General features: G+C 45.1%; 1 protein-coding gene across 1 annotated transcript; it reads right to left on the reverse strand.

Moving 5' to 3' along the window:
* Positions 1-2482: 2482 nt before the first annotated feature.
* LOC117006677 (keratin, type I cytoskeletal 19) lies at positions 2483-7516 on the reverse strand. Its single transcript, XM_033079233.1, has 8 exons — positions 6930-7516; positions 5531-5613; positions 5051-5207; positions 4648-4809; positions 4391-4516; positions 4054-4274; positions 3190-3218; positions 2483-2702 (listed from the first exon to the last, which is right to left on the reverse strand). The coding sequence occupies exons 1-8, from the start codon at positions 7362-7364 to the stop codon at positions 2683-2685; spliced, it is 1233 nt and encodes a 410-aa protein (XP_032935124.1). The 5' UTR covers positions 7365-7516; the 3' UTR covers positions 2483-2682.
* Between the last annotated feature and the right edge of the window lie 8318 nt (positions 7517-15834).

Genomic DNA, 15834 nt, shown 5'->3' on the forward strand with positions numbered 1-15834 from the left:
CCCCTGCAATGTCAATGCCCTGAGGTGTGTGCACTGCCAGGAGCTGCTCAACTGAGAGAACCCACAATAAGCAAATCGTACTCCATTAAACAAACCCAAGCCACAAAACACCACAGAATTTAGTAGGAAACTTTGGGGACTTTCATTGGGTCTTCTTTCACTCAGGTGTGATAACTCCTTTGGCAGGTCAGTGGTGAAACACACTTTGCTGCTTTCTAACATGCCCCAGGCATCATGCTGGATCAGTATCAGATGAACACTTATCAGAACCAGCTAGATAAAAGCTGTTTCTTTCTGTTTATAATTTGAAAACAAAATAAATCAAACAGCCAATAGAGATCATGCCCCATAACATTATTTAGACAATGATTTCTACAGCATTTTCTCCTTACAGGCTATACAAGGAAATAGAAGCCAATCACCTGCTGAAGTTAAAAAAAAAAGAAATTAAAAAAGGCTCTTTCTGCCTTTATTCTGGTCTCACTGCCTTTGCTCAGAAATTCCTTATTCAATGTCTTGACACACAGACTCCAGCATTGTACCTGTGGTGCTTGAGCTCCTTGGTTGTCATCTTCCACAGAGCTTTCCTGGAAGACATTCCCTGACATGTCTGTGCTGCACCAACTCTTTTGTTACCTCTGCTGTGGGATTAACGGAGCTGACACACTGCAGCCCCTCCTCTCAGGACAGCAAGTTCCAGTCAAGCAGCAGCTTGTTTGTCATCTCAGTGATCACTCTATGAGTGATAAAACCATCATTCAGAGGAGACATGACATATCTTTAGAAAACACATTTTTTTTCCTGAACCAGACTCTAAAATTATAGTGTCTGAGTGATTTATATAATTCCACCAGAAATCCTTCATTGCCTTACAGATACAGGACAAAATCAGTAAAATTATAAAATAAAATTAAAATTAAGCTATTAAAAAAGGAATTCAGGATTTTTATAGCTTGCATTCTTGGACCATGAGAATTTCTTGTCAGATTTGCACATTTGCAACTGGACAATACCAGAAATCTGCAACAGTGAGCTCCCACCTTGACTGGTTTTGTCACAAGAAGTTGCTCTCAGGGAATGGGATTTGTTAGGATTAAAATACAAACCTGGAGGTGTTTGTTCTTTCATGTAGGGAAGTTTCCAGGTCTTGGTGTTGTAGGGAATAAGTTTGGTACAAAGCATGTGTTAATGTGTCTGCACTCAGCAGCTGCTTGTACTGAATGCACGAGATCTTCTTCTCCTGGCTCTTCCAGAAGTGAACCCCACAGAAATGGGGGTGAGCTGGATCCTCTGCACCCCCTGTGCCTCTTGGGCCACTGTTCCCTTTGATTCTGCCCATCTTTCCCCCTCTTCTCCCCATCTTCTCCCTTTCTCTGTGGCTTATTTTTTTGGCTGTTCTTCTCTCCTGTCAAAGTGAAGCCACTGCTCAATGCCACCGTGCTTCATTCCAGAGGCTGAGCTGGGATTGTCCCTGTCAGAAGTGACAGCTGATGTTGAAAGGTCACCTGAGTCACTGCTGAACCAAACCCAGCACCAGCTCCTTGGATTGGAGAGGATTGCCCCACCTTGAGAGAGGAGGTCCAGAGCCTTTGGGTGCTCCAAGCCATGAGAACACCCCATTAATCTGTTGTGAACAAGGGATCATGGACATTCCCCAGTGCCAAGGAGAAAAGTACTGAAGGTTTTTATGATGTCTCCCTGAAACACAGACTGCAAACTGATCCACTCTGGGGGAGAGCAGTGTTGGGATATTTTCAGTTTTCCTTCCACCCAGCTGTGGAGCAAACTGTGCCTCTGGTAACAGCAGGAGCTGGGAATGTTCTGGTTGGGCTGGAGCCTTGGTTTGCTTTTAGCACAACCCCTGAAAAGTTTCCTTGGCTGTCAGTTCGGAGAGAGCTGGTAGAAAATAAAATCAGTGATTGAAGGTGTTGGAACTAAGTGATTCCACTTGGCATTTCAGCTGGGATAATTATCCTTGCAATGGCATGAGAGGTAAGGGGGATGAAATTGGTGTTAAATGTTTGTAAGCTCTGTGTGAATGGGGAATGGAAGTGAAGAATTCTCCCAACTGTGGCTCACCCCTGGGAGCTCCTGCAGGAATTATCTATGAGCCAGTATTTTACTTTGTATTTTACCCTATGAAACATCTTCCAGCTCCTGCTGCTCTCCAGAACCACTTCCCATCCCACTGCTCCTGCTCTGCAGAGTGCACAGCACTGAAATGAGAAACCCAGGTCACTCCTGTGTTCCCCACCAAGGGGCTGGGCTTGCTGCTGCCTCTGTTCCAAGCCCCTGGTAGCAAGAGAAGCCAGCAAGAATCAGGATGGAGCCCAAGCTCCCCACATTGTGAGCACTCTCAGGGAGGCTGGCTGGCTAATCCCTGCCTGAGTAAAGCCAGACTTCAGTGAAATATCACAGTAACTCCAAAGAAGCAAAGATTGCAAGAATATCATCTTTATTTGAATAGATGCAGCAATTCAGTACGTGCAAAACCTAGAAATAATTGTAAAGCTGACCCAAATTGCATCTTAATCATCACTAAATGAATAAATCTGCCTAAACTTTGTGTGGCCAAGAGCCTTCTGTGCTTCGTCATTTCCAGCAGTTCAGAGTGATTTCTCCATCTCAATCCACATGTGTTGTCTGCTTTTTCTCAGTTTGGAGATGACCTCTGAAGGACCTTCAGTGCTTGTCTCTTTTATCTGCAATAACATGGAGAGAAAGATCAGCAATTACTTAAGCCCAGCTCATACAGACCACTCTGTGATGGATGCTGGGCTTGGCTTGGGCCTCATCTCTCATTCCCTTCTCTCAGAACTTTTCTTCTCCATCTCCTGGATTTGACTCATCCCTTTTATGACACTGCTGACCTCTAACAGCCCAAGGCAGGTTTTACTGGCATGTTCCTGCAATTCCCCCGAGCTGGCCAAGCTTCAATTCCCGTGTCCTTTCATCTAGGGAAATGATTAAGTGTTTTGTGCTTTCCTTAGCCTTTACTCCAGCAAAGTCTGAGATGTTTTTCTGATGTCTGACATCTTTTAATTGCTGATTTTTTTCCATTCTAACATAATTTGTTACTTATTTTTTCTGTGACAAATTATGCAGACCCCAGTCTCTAGAACAGACACGAATACCAGTTATGTATATTTTATAAAATAAAACTTCTCCTGAAAGAGAAAGGATTCTTACCAGCAGTTCCTGAAAGAGACCCAAACATTCTGTGGAACAAAGAGAAAAATTGAAAGGAGAGTTAATACATCAAATGCTGCATGAGATGAGGATGGATGAAAGCAAATTGTCTATCAGTCAGCTACACTGTGTGCAGTCAGGGAAGAGATGCCCATCTCCCTGCACTCCTCAGCAAGGACAGGGAGTTGTTGTAGGAAATATATTTTTAAACTGCATTGGGAAAAGCCATTATGGAAAATAAGTAACAGAGGAAACCAAAACCTTTCCACCCCTGCCTCATTTTTCTCCTCCTTGAGGCTGTATGAGATGAGAGCTGTGCTGCCATGTGGGAGTCACTCAGTGATTGCCTTCACTTCTCTACTCTGTATTTCCTCCCACACTGATTCCTGTTGGGTAAAGGTTCTCTACCTGGTAACAGGGAGTTTATGGGAATTAGGCATTAGATTTTATATTCTGTAAAACATTATTAACTGCACTTTTCCTGACTATGATGCAGCTGATCACTTCCAACTTCTAGTTGCTGTTAATCTACTGTGCAATTCCCCTTCCTATTTAGAAACTCTTTGAGGCCTCACTTCATGTGAATACCAACTGTAACATTTCTACCCCCACTATAGTCCAGAAAAATTAGTTTGATAAAAACTGTAGAACTCCAGGAGTATTTAATTGTGTGTACCCTGGTGCTGTAGCAAATGAGCACCACGACATGGTCAAATGAAATGAAAAATTCTTACTGGGACTCCTGGTGCTGCAGTAAATGAGCACCACGACATGGTCAAATGAAATGAAAGATTCTTACTGGGACTCCTGGTGCTGCAGTAAATCAGCACCATGGCATGGTCAGATGAAATGAAAGATTCTTACTGGGACTCCTGGCCTTCCAGCAGCTGTCGGTATGTAGTGATCTCTTGCTCCAGCCGAGTTTTGATATCCATGAGGATCTTGTACTCGGTGTTCTGGCGCTCCATGTCAGTTCTGAGCTCAGCCAGCTGTGCCTCGATGCTGCCAACCAGCCCCTGGATCTGTGCCAGCTGTGCCCCGTAACGCGCTTCCGTGTCGGCCAAGGTGCCTTCCAGTGCTGCTTTCTGTCAGGGGAAACCACACACAGGAGAGGTTGCTGCCAGTGCAGGACTCTGGGTAGGGAGGGAAATATGGGCCCTTTGCAGTGGGGAGTTGTCAGGCAGTGCAAATTGTGACCCACCATGCTGAGCTGGGACTGCAGCTCGATCTCCAGCCCTTGCAGGGTGCGTCTCAGGTCGGTGACCTCGGACTTGCTGCTCTGCAGTTGTTCGGTGTTAACGGCGACCTCACGGTTCAGCTCCTCAGTCTGAGATGAAAAAACACTCCATGAGAAATGTGGGGGACCTAAGGCTGTCACAGCATTTCTCTGTGTGTTTTAATAGCTGTTTCTTTCACTGATTTTTTGGTTAGTGTTTGTACAATATGGAGGGGTTTTACCTTGCTGTGGAACCAGGCCTCAGCATCCTTCCTGTTCTTCTCAGCCATGTTTTCATACTGGTCCCTCATATCTGCCAGGATCTTGGCCAGGTCAATGCCTGGAGCAGAGTCCAGTTCCACGCTCACTTGACCGGCTACTTGTCCTCTCAGGGCACTCAGCTCCTGTGGGGAATGGCAGAGGAGACAAAAGAGGGTTCAATTGCAAACTGAAAACATTATGAACCTTCTGTTCTTTCTTCAAGGGCTAAGGCTGACTCACTCCCCTGAGATACTGGCAGGAGGGATCCTACTCTACACAGAAATATTTTCCTCACTGTTGGAGAGCCCAGGGCAATCCTGAAGGACTCCACATCTCCAAGCTGTTTTTCCAGTACCACTTTCAAACGTGTTTCTTGGGGTTTACCTCCTCGTGGTTTTTCTTTAGGTAGGCCAGTTCCTCCTTTAACCCTTCAATCTGCAGCTCCAGGTCAGCTCTGGACAGGGTCAGCTCATCCAGGACCCGGCGCAGGCCGTTGATGTCGGCCTCGACGCTCATGCGCAGACCTTGCTCAGTCTCAAACCTTAAAAAAGCAAAACAAACCCATTCAGGTTCACTGATGAATCACAAGAAACACAGTATGAAAGCATCTGGGTTTGTAGGATTTGTGGTGGAGCAAATGTCATTGAGCATTAAACCTTTCTCCACATATTTCACATTATACAGAATTTTCAGTGTGCAGATGGTGCTCTTAGCAAGGACATGAAGGGCTGAACTGCATGCACAGGATCAAACCAATATTGATACAGGGGTTTTAGGGGCATTCCATTCCTGCTTCACTGCCCTTTGGCTCAACAAGGATTTTTGCCTGCTCATGAGATCTTCTCCCTGTCAGAAATCACTCACTTGGTTTTGAAGTCGTCAGCAGCCAGCCTGGCATTGTCAATCTGCAGCACAATCCTGGCGTTATCAATGGTGGCATCAAGGATCTGCAAACAACGAGAGCTCATTACTGAGGCTGAAACAACTGTTATCAGCTTCCCTGCTGTGCAGATAAGAGTGAAGAGTCTATTACATCCGTAGCTACAGTAAATAGAGGTGTAGGGAAGGATCAGTGTTCTACAGCAAACAGGTCACACAGATTTATCACATACTTCTGCCAGGATTCTGTTTTGGACACATCCTCATGTCTGGTGTATGAAGTGCCTTTAGGTAAAAGTTCCACAGTGAGACAATGCTAGCTGAGAGAGAGAGGACTTTGAGTCCATCTTTGATCACATTTTTCTTCCCTAGAATACCCAGGATAGTGTTTATTGATTCTTTTAATGCATCATTAAAGCCTCTGAAGGAAATTTTATGTAGAAGGAATCTGTTCATTTTTAGCATGTTTTCTGTGCCTGCCACTTCGAAAACTCAAAAGGTCATACCCAGCTGTATGGTTTCCTACCCCTAACCAAGGGGAGCAAAAGAAAGGAGGGAAAAAAATACTAACAGGAGGAAATCCCCTTGCCAGTTCTGCCATCAGCAAAGCTCAGATTTTGAATCAGGTGCGAATGTGGATGGGTTGCAGCAAGGAGAAGCAACCTGTGTGGGAGCGGTCATGAACTCCAGGCTGAACTCAGAAAACTAAACCTCAAGTTTTCTTTCATTTATTTACATAGTTAATCAGCTACTCCCTGTGTTATGCAGGGTGTGTATCACCTCAGCAATCTGTTATCAGGTACCCAAAGGCTCCTGGGGCAAATCCTGCATTTATATATGGGATTGATTACTTCATGTCTGCTGCTTCCTTTTTTCCTTCGCCAAATGTTTCCGTTCACTTCATTCCAGGGTTAAGTATGGGAAATGTAAAAAAGAAATTACTTTAAATCCATTTTTATTTTCATTGTTGAAGCAGTGTGCCTGGGCCTCTGAGGGTTTTCAAGCTCTCTGGCAGGTTGCTGTCACTGCTTGGCTCACATTATATATCAGTTTATATATGGTCATACATACATGAACTGGTCATATGTGTGTGCATGACCGGCATGTGTATATGTGTGTGTATAAACATATGCTTTGTTAAAAGCAAACATGATCAGACTTCAGTACTCAGGCATCCCCCACTGCTCGTGGCTAGCATTTAAAAAGTACATAATTCCATACTGATGTTGACTTTTCCCCCCACCCATTCCCTGCTTTTTCATCTCTCTTTCCTTCCCATGACCTGCAAATGTTTTCTAGGGGCTCCCTAAGGAATTCTTTGGGTTTTCATGCTTCCTTTGTAAGTGGAAATGTAAGATGATTTTTGATAAATATTAACACCTACCTTATCTCGAAGGTCCTCAATAGTCTTGAAATAAGGACTGTAGTCCCGAGCTGGGCTCGGTCCTTGTTTTTGGTACCAGTTTCGGATTTTGGTTTCGAGGTCAGAATTTGCCTCTTCGAGCGCACGCACTTTCTCCAGGTAGGAGGCCAGGCGATCGTTCAGGCTTTGCATGGTCGCCTTTTCATTTCCCGAGAGGAGCCCATCGCCGCCCAGGCCACCCCCATAGCTGAAGCTGCTGCTGAAGCTGCCCCCACCATAGCCCCCACCATAGCCCCCTCCCAGGCCGGAGGAGACAAACCTGGCAGAGGACACGGACACGCCTCTGCCACCAGATCCCCCGTGGATGCTGGGGGCTCTGAAGCTGCCGCTGTAGCGGAGAGCTCCGGGTCCCCCCGCCACGGACGAGCTGGTTTGCCTGAAGCTGTAACTGGCCATGGGGAGGAAAAGCAAGGACTCAAGCTAAGCTGCACCTCAGTGGTTCCTGATCCCTGCTCCCCCACAGCCCCGCTTTTATGTCGGTGACAATGGGAGTTGTCTCCAGAATGTGTTATCTGAGACCCATGGAATTTATCAGCCCTAAGCCTTGTGCCAACACGGCGGTTCCGCTATTGGTCAGTGCTTTGCAGTGGGCTGATTCCTTCACGGCCCCTCCACACGCCATCCCCTCCCCCGGGGGATCTAAAGCTAAAGGTGGGATTTGGAGGAGGCGCCTCCCTACCCAGGGGAATTTTCCTGAACCTGGTTGGAGTTTACCTACATGGGAACAAAGGGGTTAGGAGCGCACCCACCGCGGCCAAGCTGCGGCCACCGCGGAGTCACACAAAGCCTTGTTTTAACAGTGATTCATCCTGATAACAGAGCTTGTACCAGCCCAGATGGTGAACCGAGTGTGGACCTCACGTTCCCACCCCTCTGCATTCCCCTTGAGAAGTTTCCCTTTAAAAAAGGAAATTTTCACTCTTTCTGTCTTTACTCTCGGTTCCATTTGGGCTAACAGAGAAAGTGCTGTGTCTGAGTGTGGTTTTCTGCAGACACAAGAATCCTTCTGAAGCAGCCATGGCTGTGTCTGTAGCAGAGAGAAGCAATGACATCCCTGAGTACCTGGGGAGTGAGGAGAAACAAGTGTCTGATTACACACTGAGTCCTTTGATTGCTACTGAAAGAGAGAAGCAAAGAGAAGAAACAAAATCACTTAGTCTTCTGGTCTTTGAGAGTCATGAAAATGGTATTGCTAAAATTTTCAGGTCCTCTATTATCCAAGATGGATTTTCAGAAGTTTTTGTTACTGTGAGTTCCTCCCTGAGCATCCCTAACACACAAGGGGATCCTCAGAGCTTTCCTTCCATTCTCTTTCTTTCTCATTCCCTCCAAATTCTGTGGAACTCCTCAGAAGTGTTTTGGAGAAAGAGGAAGTTCTGGCCTGGCAGTGCTTGCACCTCTTAGGAACAGCCAGGCCTTTTTATACCCATGAAAAATGCTCCAGGTGTTTCAGGCTACACAATGAGCTGCACCCCCTGTGTACAGAGGTGTCAAACTGTGGGGCACATTCAGGGAGGGAAACAGCAAACAGCAAATGGGAGGCTGGCCAAGGCACCTCCTGCTTCACCAGGTAACGAGGAGGCCGTATCAGGAGCAGCAATTCCACAGTGACTCATGGAATAACTCACTGGATACACACAGGATATGTGCCATGCTTGGGGACACCACAGCAGAGCTCTCTCCTCTCTGTACCCACTTGTGCCTTCCACAGCTCTCCATCCTGCACTGTAACTCTGCCTTTCCTCCCAGGCCCAGGGACGCTCCTGCTGCCAGGGACACGCCAGCTCCTTCTGGAGACCTGATTGTCCTGTTCCGCCCTGGGTGGGACAAACCTGCCCAGCCAGTAACTGCTCCAAGGGCTGAGAACAGATGCAATAGTGGTGTCTGGAGGTGCCTGAGAGACAGCAACTGGAGAAGAGTTATTTTTTGTTAAATAATAAAGTCCTTACTTAGAGCGTAAAGAGCATCGGTGCATGTGCTTTTCTTCACTGAACAGAAAAGCAAGAAGCTGAAAGGAGAATAAATACCAGTGTGTTCTTTTTGAGTTCTATCTCCTGGTGCAAGATGAACATCTCTCCCTCTAGGTACTCATTCAGCATTCCCTGGATTCCCATATCAGGACCTCAATGCAGTGTACTTTTGGCTTTTGCAAAATAAAAAGTGCATCTGTGATGCTTGCATAATATTTTATGATCCAACTCATGAAAATTGGGATCTGGAAGGCTTCTGAATGCTCTCTGCAATATCTGGGAGTAAAAACAGCAGTCACCCTATATTGCATTGTTAGAATTGATCAGGTACTGGATGCAGGTCAGGTTTGCATGAACTTACAGGGAGAATCTCCCAAAGAATGAACTGCAATTCTTAGTAGCAGTTTGGAAGTGCAGCTGGAAGTGTCAGGAGAAGAAAGGCTTGGGACACGCAGTCAAATGGATTAATCTGATTTATAACACCAAATAAACCTCTAGTACCCAATCAATCCCTCACACAGCACTTTTGCTAAAACTTAATTCTAAATCTTTTAACTTTCCATTTGTTTTACCTTAATGGTTGCATGTGTTTGTTTTTGTAGGGACTCACTGTGAGAATGTGTACTTAAATGCTTGGAGAAGCCTTCAGTATGGCAAGCTGCAGAAGTTGCTGTTAGCATTCAGTGTAGGTCTCTTTTTCTCCCAGTACTATAAACCTAATTTATGGTGGGGTCAGCTTTTCCCCAATAAGGAATGGTCAGCACAGGGAATTTCTCTTATCTGCACCTTATCAGAGGAGAAGGGAGACACATTTTTTCAAGCAAAGTCATCCAGTCACGCCCAAGCTCCTGGCTGAGACCTGGTTCTGCTTTACCTTTATCTTCTCTCTCTTGTCAGTCGCTGCTGCTTTGTAAAATCATTGATATTGTTTCAGGGCAGCTTTATTCATTGTCCTGTGAAGCCTTTTTTCTTGCCCTTGAGGACACTGGTATACCCTTCATTCTTTTCACATCCTGCTGAATTTGCTTCCAGGGATTGCTAATGCAATTACACTTTAATGAACTTGCTGAACATTTTAACCAACTTTGTTAGTGCCTGCAGTTCCATGGATGCATCTATGGATGAATGAGCAAAACCAATTTATTATTCTGGATTTACCTTTTCAATTTTTAACTGTTTGTGCCTTCTGGTAATTCTTCCTTTCTGCCTTTGCTTCCATCAATGAAAATGTGCTGCTTTTTCACAATTTTCACATGCACATTTTTAGTCTCCATCTCTTCTCTTGCTCATATGAACTTTGTCCACCCTCCCCACTGATCATATCACAGGCCCTCTTAAAATTACAGCTTGGGATGTTTTTCTCCCCTTTTGAAGATCAGAGGCATGAAACATTTAGAGCTTTTTAATTCAAGCACAAAATTTTCAATTTTTTCTTTTAAACTTCCTTCTGGGAAGAACCAGTGACAACAAGCCTGATCTGCAAGGTAACTGCAGTTATGGTTTGCCCAAGGAACAGTTCTCATCTCTCTGGCTTTTACAGCCCATCATAAATCTTTTTTTTTTTTTTTTTTTTTTTTTTTTAGATCCTCACAAACCTGGCAGTGCCATAAATCTGAATGTGCCAACAGATTGTGAGACAAGAATGTAGCTGTGCTGAAGAGACAGGTCCCAGCACATGCACACACAGCTGTGAGTGGCTGGAGAGGGTTGAGAAGAGCAGAACAACACTGGGAATTTGCTCAAAATGACTATTTTTGCAAAGTAGAGGGATTGTGGTGAAGGGAGTGTATAGTTTCTGCACTGAAAGAGGTGAGAGAAAAGGTTGTGTAAGGGTTCTGTGTTAACAGAAATTGTGAGAGTCAAACACAGGACAAGACATTTCTGTCCAGGGCTCTGGTTTGTTCGTGGCAGCACAGAAATGATGGATCAATGATCTGAGCTGAACTGGAATGATTCCTGCCCAAGCTGCTGCACTGCTGTTGGGGCACAGAATTGAATTTCTCAATAATTGCAATTTATAGAACATTTGAACAGATTGGTATGAGGAAAATACAAAAAAGATCCTCCTGAAGAGCTCAAATACTTAACTGGGAGCAGTGTAAATATTTCACAAATCCTTGAAACTGGCTGCGGTTTGGAAATGCTTCATTATTGTCCCTGTTTCCCTAGAAACATAACTAGCTTTAAACTCCTGACTCCTCCATTATTCCAGAACTTTAATGATAAAGCAAATCAGGGAGTAAAGTACCTGAGAGAGGAAAATAAGCCAGATTTTCTTATCGTGTGTTTAAAGATTGTGTGAGAAGGAAGGCTCAGTTGGGGCACCAAGCCCTAGGGAGTGCAAATCGACTCGCTGGATGTACTTTCACACTTCCTTTAACTTGTTATCTGGCTGGTAAATCTCAGCAAGGTATGATTGGGCTGGAAACTATTATCTGAGAGTCAAACATCCAACTGACAGGAGGATGTGTTCCAAAAGTCAGGTTTGTGCAGGCAGCAGCAAAGGCAGCGCAGGCTCCCCTGCCAAAGCCCAAGGGACTGAACCTGTCCCAGGCTGGGGGAGAGGTGGCTCTTGGACACCTGCCATGGTTCTCACTGAGGGAGGAGCCATGGGGCTATCCACAGGGATCTTCCCATACACCACATGGAAAATTCCTGCCCAAAAAGAAATCCTGCATTTGGGAGGGACACAGAGTAGATGGGGCTCATAGCACAGAGCTGAGCTGTTTTATTCTGTTCCTGTCTAAAACATTTGTATGTCTATTATTTGTAGCTATGTGCTCATATATTTACATGCACACACTTGTATTTATAGACTTAGAGATTGTTATTTCTCTAGTTAATTTTCTAAGAATATATTCTGGTCATAGGGGTAAGTCACAGCTTCCAGTTAGGGAAGAGATTTGACTGTGCAAGCCTTAAATGTTAATTTAAACATTAGTTCTGGATCTAATTAGAAAATGAGGAGCTCTCTTAGTACCCTCCTGGTGGATCCTTGTATTTGGGCTTTCCTGATCCTACAAGTGGTTTCATACTCAGTTTTTCTTGATAGGAATTCTCAGACCCTGAAGATATCTGGTCGGGCTCAGTGAGAAAATCCAACTATTGTTCTATGAGGGCAAGCCCTGCAGCTCTGGTTTGTGGAGCTGCTGCCAGGTTCTCATGGCAACTCTCAGCCCATGGAAACCCCTTTGGAGCCTGGTTCTGGCTGCCCTGGCTGGTCACACAACTTTAAGGGAACAAAAGGGGATTTCTCACTGCGTTGGACAGTTTGTGCCACTTTCATGAAGGACTTTCCCATGTTTGTGTGTACCAGGCAAGTCCCTTCCCAGGCAGTCCTGGCTGTTACCTTAACCAAGAGCTGTGGTTTGCCACCACACTCTGACACCCATATTCAGCTTCAAATCTTCCTTTTATTAAAGACTGAGGTTTGTGCCAATTGTGTTTTGGGCAGCTCACCTCCAGCAAAGCAAGTGACTGAAGTGCTTTCTGAGTGCCTTTTCATGCTTTCCTAATGGATTCAGCTTTAATAACTGAGAAAATCTGGTGACATGATTTCTAACAGCATTTTTGACAGAAAGGAGTTGTTGGAATTTGTTAAAAATCTTTGTGTGTGTGTGTGTGAGTGCTGTGAGGCAAACCCTTACAGGAACTTCTGCATACAGCAGTGATTTCTGATATTCTGACATCAGGTTGTGGGAAAGAACTGAGCTAAGATTGGGACTGTTGTCAGAAACCGTTGATTAGCGAGGCTGTGGTGCCTTTGATGGCAGCCCTGAGCAGGCTGCAGGGCTGGGAGCACAGCTGTGTGCCAGGAAAGGTGTTCCCTGGAGCCAGGCTTGGCGGAGCCGCGGAGCGTGGGCTCCCACACCGAGCTATTAGCGGTAATTGCAGCGTGCAGAAACCTCTCTTCAGGCACTACCAAAACAGCGCTGAGAGTCAGCCCCAGTGTGCTGAGACTACGTGTTCACTGTCACTTGTCCTTTATCGTGGAATCGTGGAATGCTTTGGGGGGAGGGAGCTCAGAGCAGTTCCACCCTCTGCCACCCTCTGCCTTCCACTGAATCAAGCCCCTCCAGCCAGGCTGTGAACACTTCCAGGGATAATGCAGCCACAGTGTGGAAGCACTTAAAGAAATTGTGAGGTTTGTTGGGATTAGCACTCCAAAGTGTTATGTATGATGTGAAACCTAACAGAAATTGTTCCAGAGAGAAAGGATTTTCCTGCATGAATTCTCATACTTAACTTGGCTGCTGCTGTTTTTTCATGGTTATGGTGGGCTGGTAAATGTCAGAAATATCACAGGAGCAGCTTCTTTTCCTCTCCTCTTGCTTTTTGTTACAGGCACAGTGAGTCAGAGTTTCTTTTCTCATTCCTTGCGTTGGTGGTGGGCCAAGAGGGAAATCTGCCTTGTCACCTCAATGGTTCCATTTCCTTGTAGCCAGGAGTGCCAGGACTGTTCAAAGGCACCAGGAATAGCCGTGGATGCTGTACCTGTCCATACCTGACACGCTGTGCCTGTCCATACCTGACACTGCCCTTGCAGATGGAAGCACTGCTGTGGGTTTAACCCCTGCAGATGTGCCAGAATCTGCCTTGTCACCTCATGGTTCCATTTCCTTGTAGCCAGGAGTGTCAGGACTGTGCACAAAGGCACCAGGAGGAGCAGTGGCTGCTGTACCTGTCCATACCTGACACGCTGTGCCTGTCCATACCTGACACTGCCCTTGCAGATGGAAGCACTGCAGGGTCCAAACCCTGCAGATGTGCCAGAATCTGCATTGTCACCTCATGGTTCCATTTCCTTGTGGCCAGGAGTGTCAGGACTGTTCAAAGGCACCAGGAGGAGCAGTGGCTGCTGTGCCTGTCCATGCCTGACACTGCCCTTGCAGATGGAAGCACTGCAGGGTCCAAACCCTCCAGATGTGCCAGAATCCTGATCCAGAGTGAAGCCCCTTGCAGAGCCCAGTCCACTGAATACTGGTTCTTGTTTTGAATTTCTCTCCAAACTGCCATTTCACCCTGTTATCTTCATCATACCTCCTGAAAAATGTTGTATTATCCATCTGGGGATGATGAATTTCCAGAATTTGGGATTTGGGGCCTTGGGAAGCGGGAGCAGCACAGAGCGCCCCCTGCAGGCCCCGCTGCTAAGCACAGCCATCGAATCCAGGGCATTAAATAAATGTAATAAAATAAATATAATATAATAAAATAAAAATAATATAATAAAATAAATATAATAAAATAAAATACCGATATTAATTAATCTGTTCTTTCCTTGTACGAGCTGTTATAAGTGCATAACATATTATTGGCTTATCACAACTATTAGGATAAGTGCTATATGTATAATATTAAAATAGCTTTTCTGTATGAATATAAGTTCTTTTCTTCTAATAGCAAAAGTTAAACATGAGTTTTTTAGAAATAGTATGCTAAAACTACCTGCCTAATTAAAATAACAGCCCTTAAACGTGTAATAAAAGCCCTACAACTAACACAACAATTATCAACACTCACCAACTGCAAAAGGCCAGGACCACCACCCAAATTAAAAAATGATTAAAAAAAAATTAAAACCACAAACCACAAAACATGCATACTCTAAAAAAACAAACCCAAAAAGTGACCATACTAAACAATTCCCAAAATTTTTTATTATACATAAGAAACTATAAATATGCAACAAATTAATGTATTGTAAGGTATATCTTAAAAAATCTTCCTGAAACAACCGTGTGCTCTTAACAACTTGCCAAGCACCCAGCCGTTTTAACCCTTTACTTTATGTGTGTCTCCTATTATCCTTTTATTAAACCTTTTAAAATTTTGCCAAAACAGTAAAACATGTTTTTCACGGAACTGTGTCCCAGGCCTGAGGCTTTAATTTAATTTTGAGAATGCTTTGAGCAGTTTGATAACAAATCCTACTTGTTATTTCCTTAATTGCCATCAGAGGATGCCGGGGAGCCGACCCAAATGGAGGGACCACAGATAAATCCTGGTAAAGATGTGGTTTGTCAGCCTCAGATACATCCTGTCCCTGGTACAGAGCTGAGGGATGTGACACTGGAGCAGGATGGGGCTCAAACACAGCTTTCCTTCCCTCTGGCACTGCAAATTGTCCCACCTAAAACAGAGCAGAAGGGAAGCAGGGACTCGGGAATGCTCCCAACAGCCAGCCTGGGATTGCAGACATTCTTTCTAGTTAAACTGTGCCTAAAGGAGGTGTTTGCTCCCAAAGTCCATTAGAGCTGAGGGGTTTGGGATGGTTCATAAGGGAGTCTCTGTTATTTGCACAGAGCAGAAGAATCCTGTTGAGACTCCAGGGAGAGGCAGATTTGCTTTGACTTTACAAACCTTTGCTTCCCTGACTCATCCTTTCCCCGCTGTGCTGAGAATTCAGCTTGGATTGTAACATGGAACAGTTTGATGCAATTTAAAATAATACCTTGTTATCCAAATCAGTGATGTTTTACCTGTCCTGACTCTTTGCACACCAAAGTGTAAATGTAAAGCTGCGTGACGGGATAAGAAATGTGATTTAGGTGATTGAGGAGGTGTTCAGGGAACAATGAAGGCTCTGAGACCCACCCAGGGTCTGGGACAGGGCGGCAGTGGAGTCACTCCCCTGCTATGTGGCTGACCCTGTTCAGCAGCTTCCTCAGCCCTGCGAACCAAACACGGAGATGCAGATTTCCAAGTTTGAAATGACTGAGATATTTCACCCTTTTTCTTCCTCTGTTGAGCCCAAATAAGCTGAGCGTGGTACACTCGTGTATCCTTCGTGGAACACGAAGTGGGGCAGGTTTAGTAACAAAAACTTGAACCTTGCCTGCACCCATGGGAATGACCCTAAGGAATGAAGGAACACAACTCCTCCATGTGGAACT

Source organism: Catharus ustulatus, chromosome 23, assembly GCF_009819885.2.
Source record: "Catharus ustulatus isolate bCatUst1 chromosome 23, bCatUst1.pri.v2, whole genome shotgun sequence".
Classification (NCBI taxonomy): domain Eukaryota; kingdom Metazoa; phylum Chordata; class Aves; order Passeriformes; family Turdidae; genus Catharus; species Catharus ustulatus.

Excerpts from the sequence above, each read along its gene's own strand:
- LOC117006677 (XM_033079233.1), bottom strand. The coding sequence starts at position 7,364 with ATGGCCAGTTACAGCTTCAGGCAAACCAGCTCGTCCGTGGCGGGGGGA. Across the intron at positions 4,275-4,390 it reads TGCAGTCCCAGCTCAGCATG|AAAGCAGCACTGGAAGGCAC; the intron begins GTGGGTCACAAT and ends TTCCCCTGACAG. Across the intron at positions 2,703-3,189 it reads GTCTCTTTCAGGAACTGCTG|ATAAAAGAGACAAGCACTGA; the intron begins GTAAGAATCCTT and ends ATGTTATTGCAG.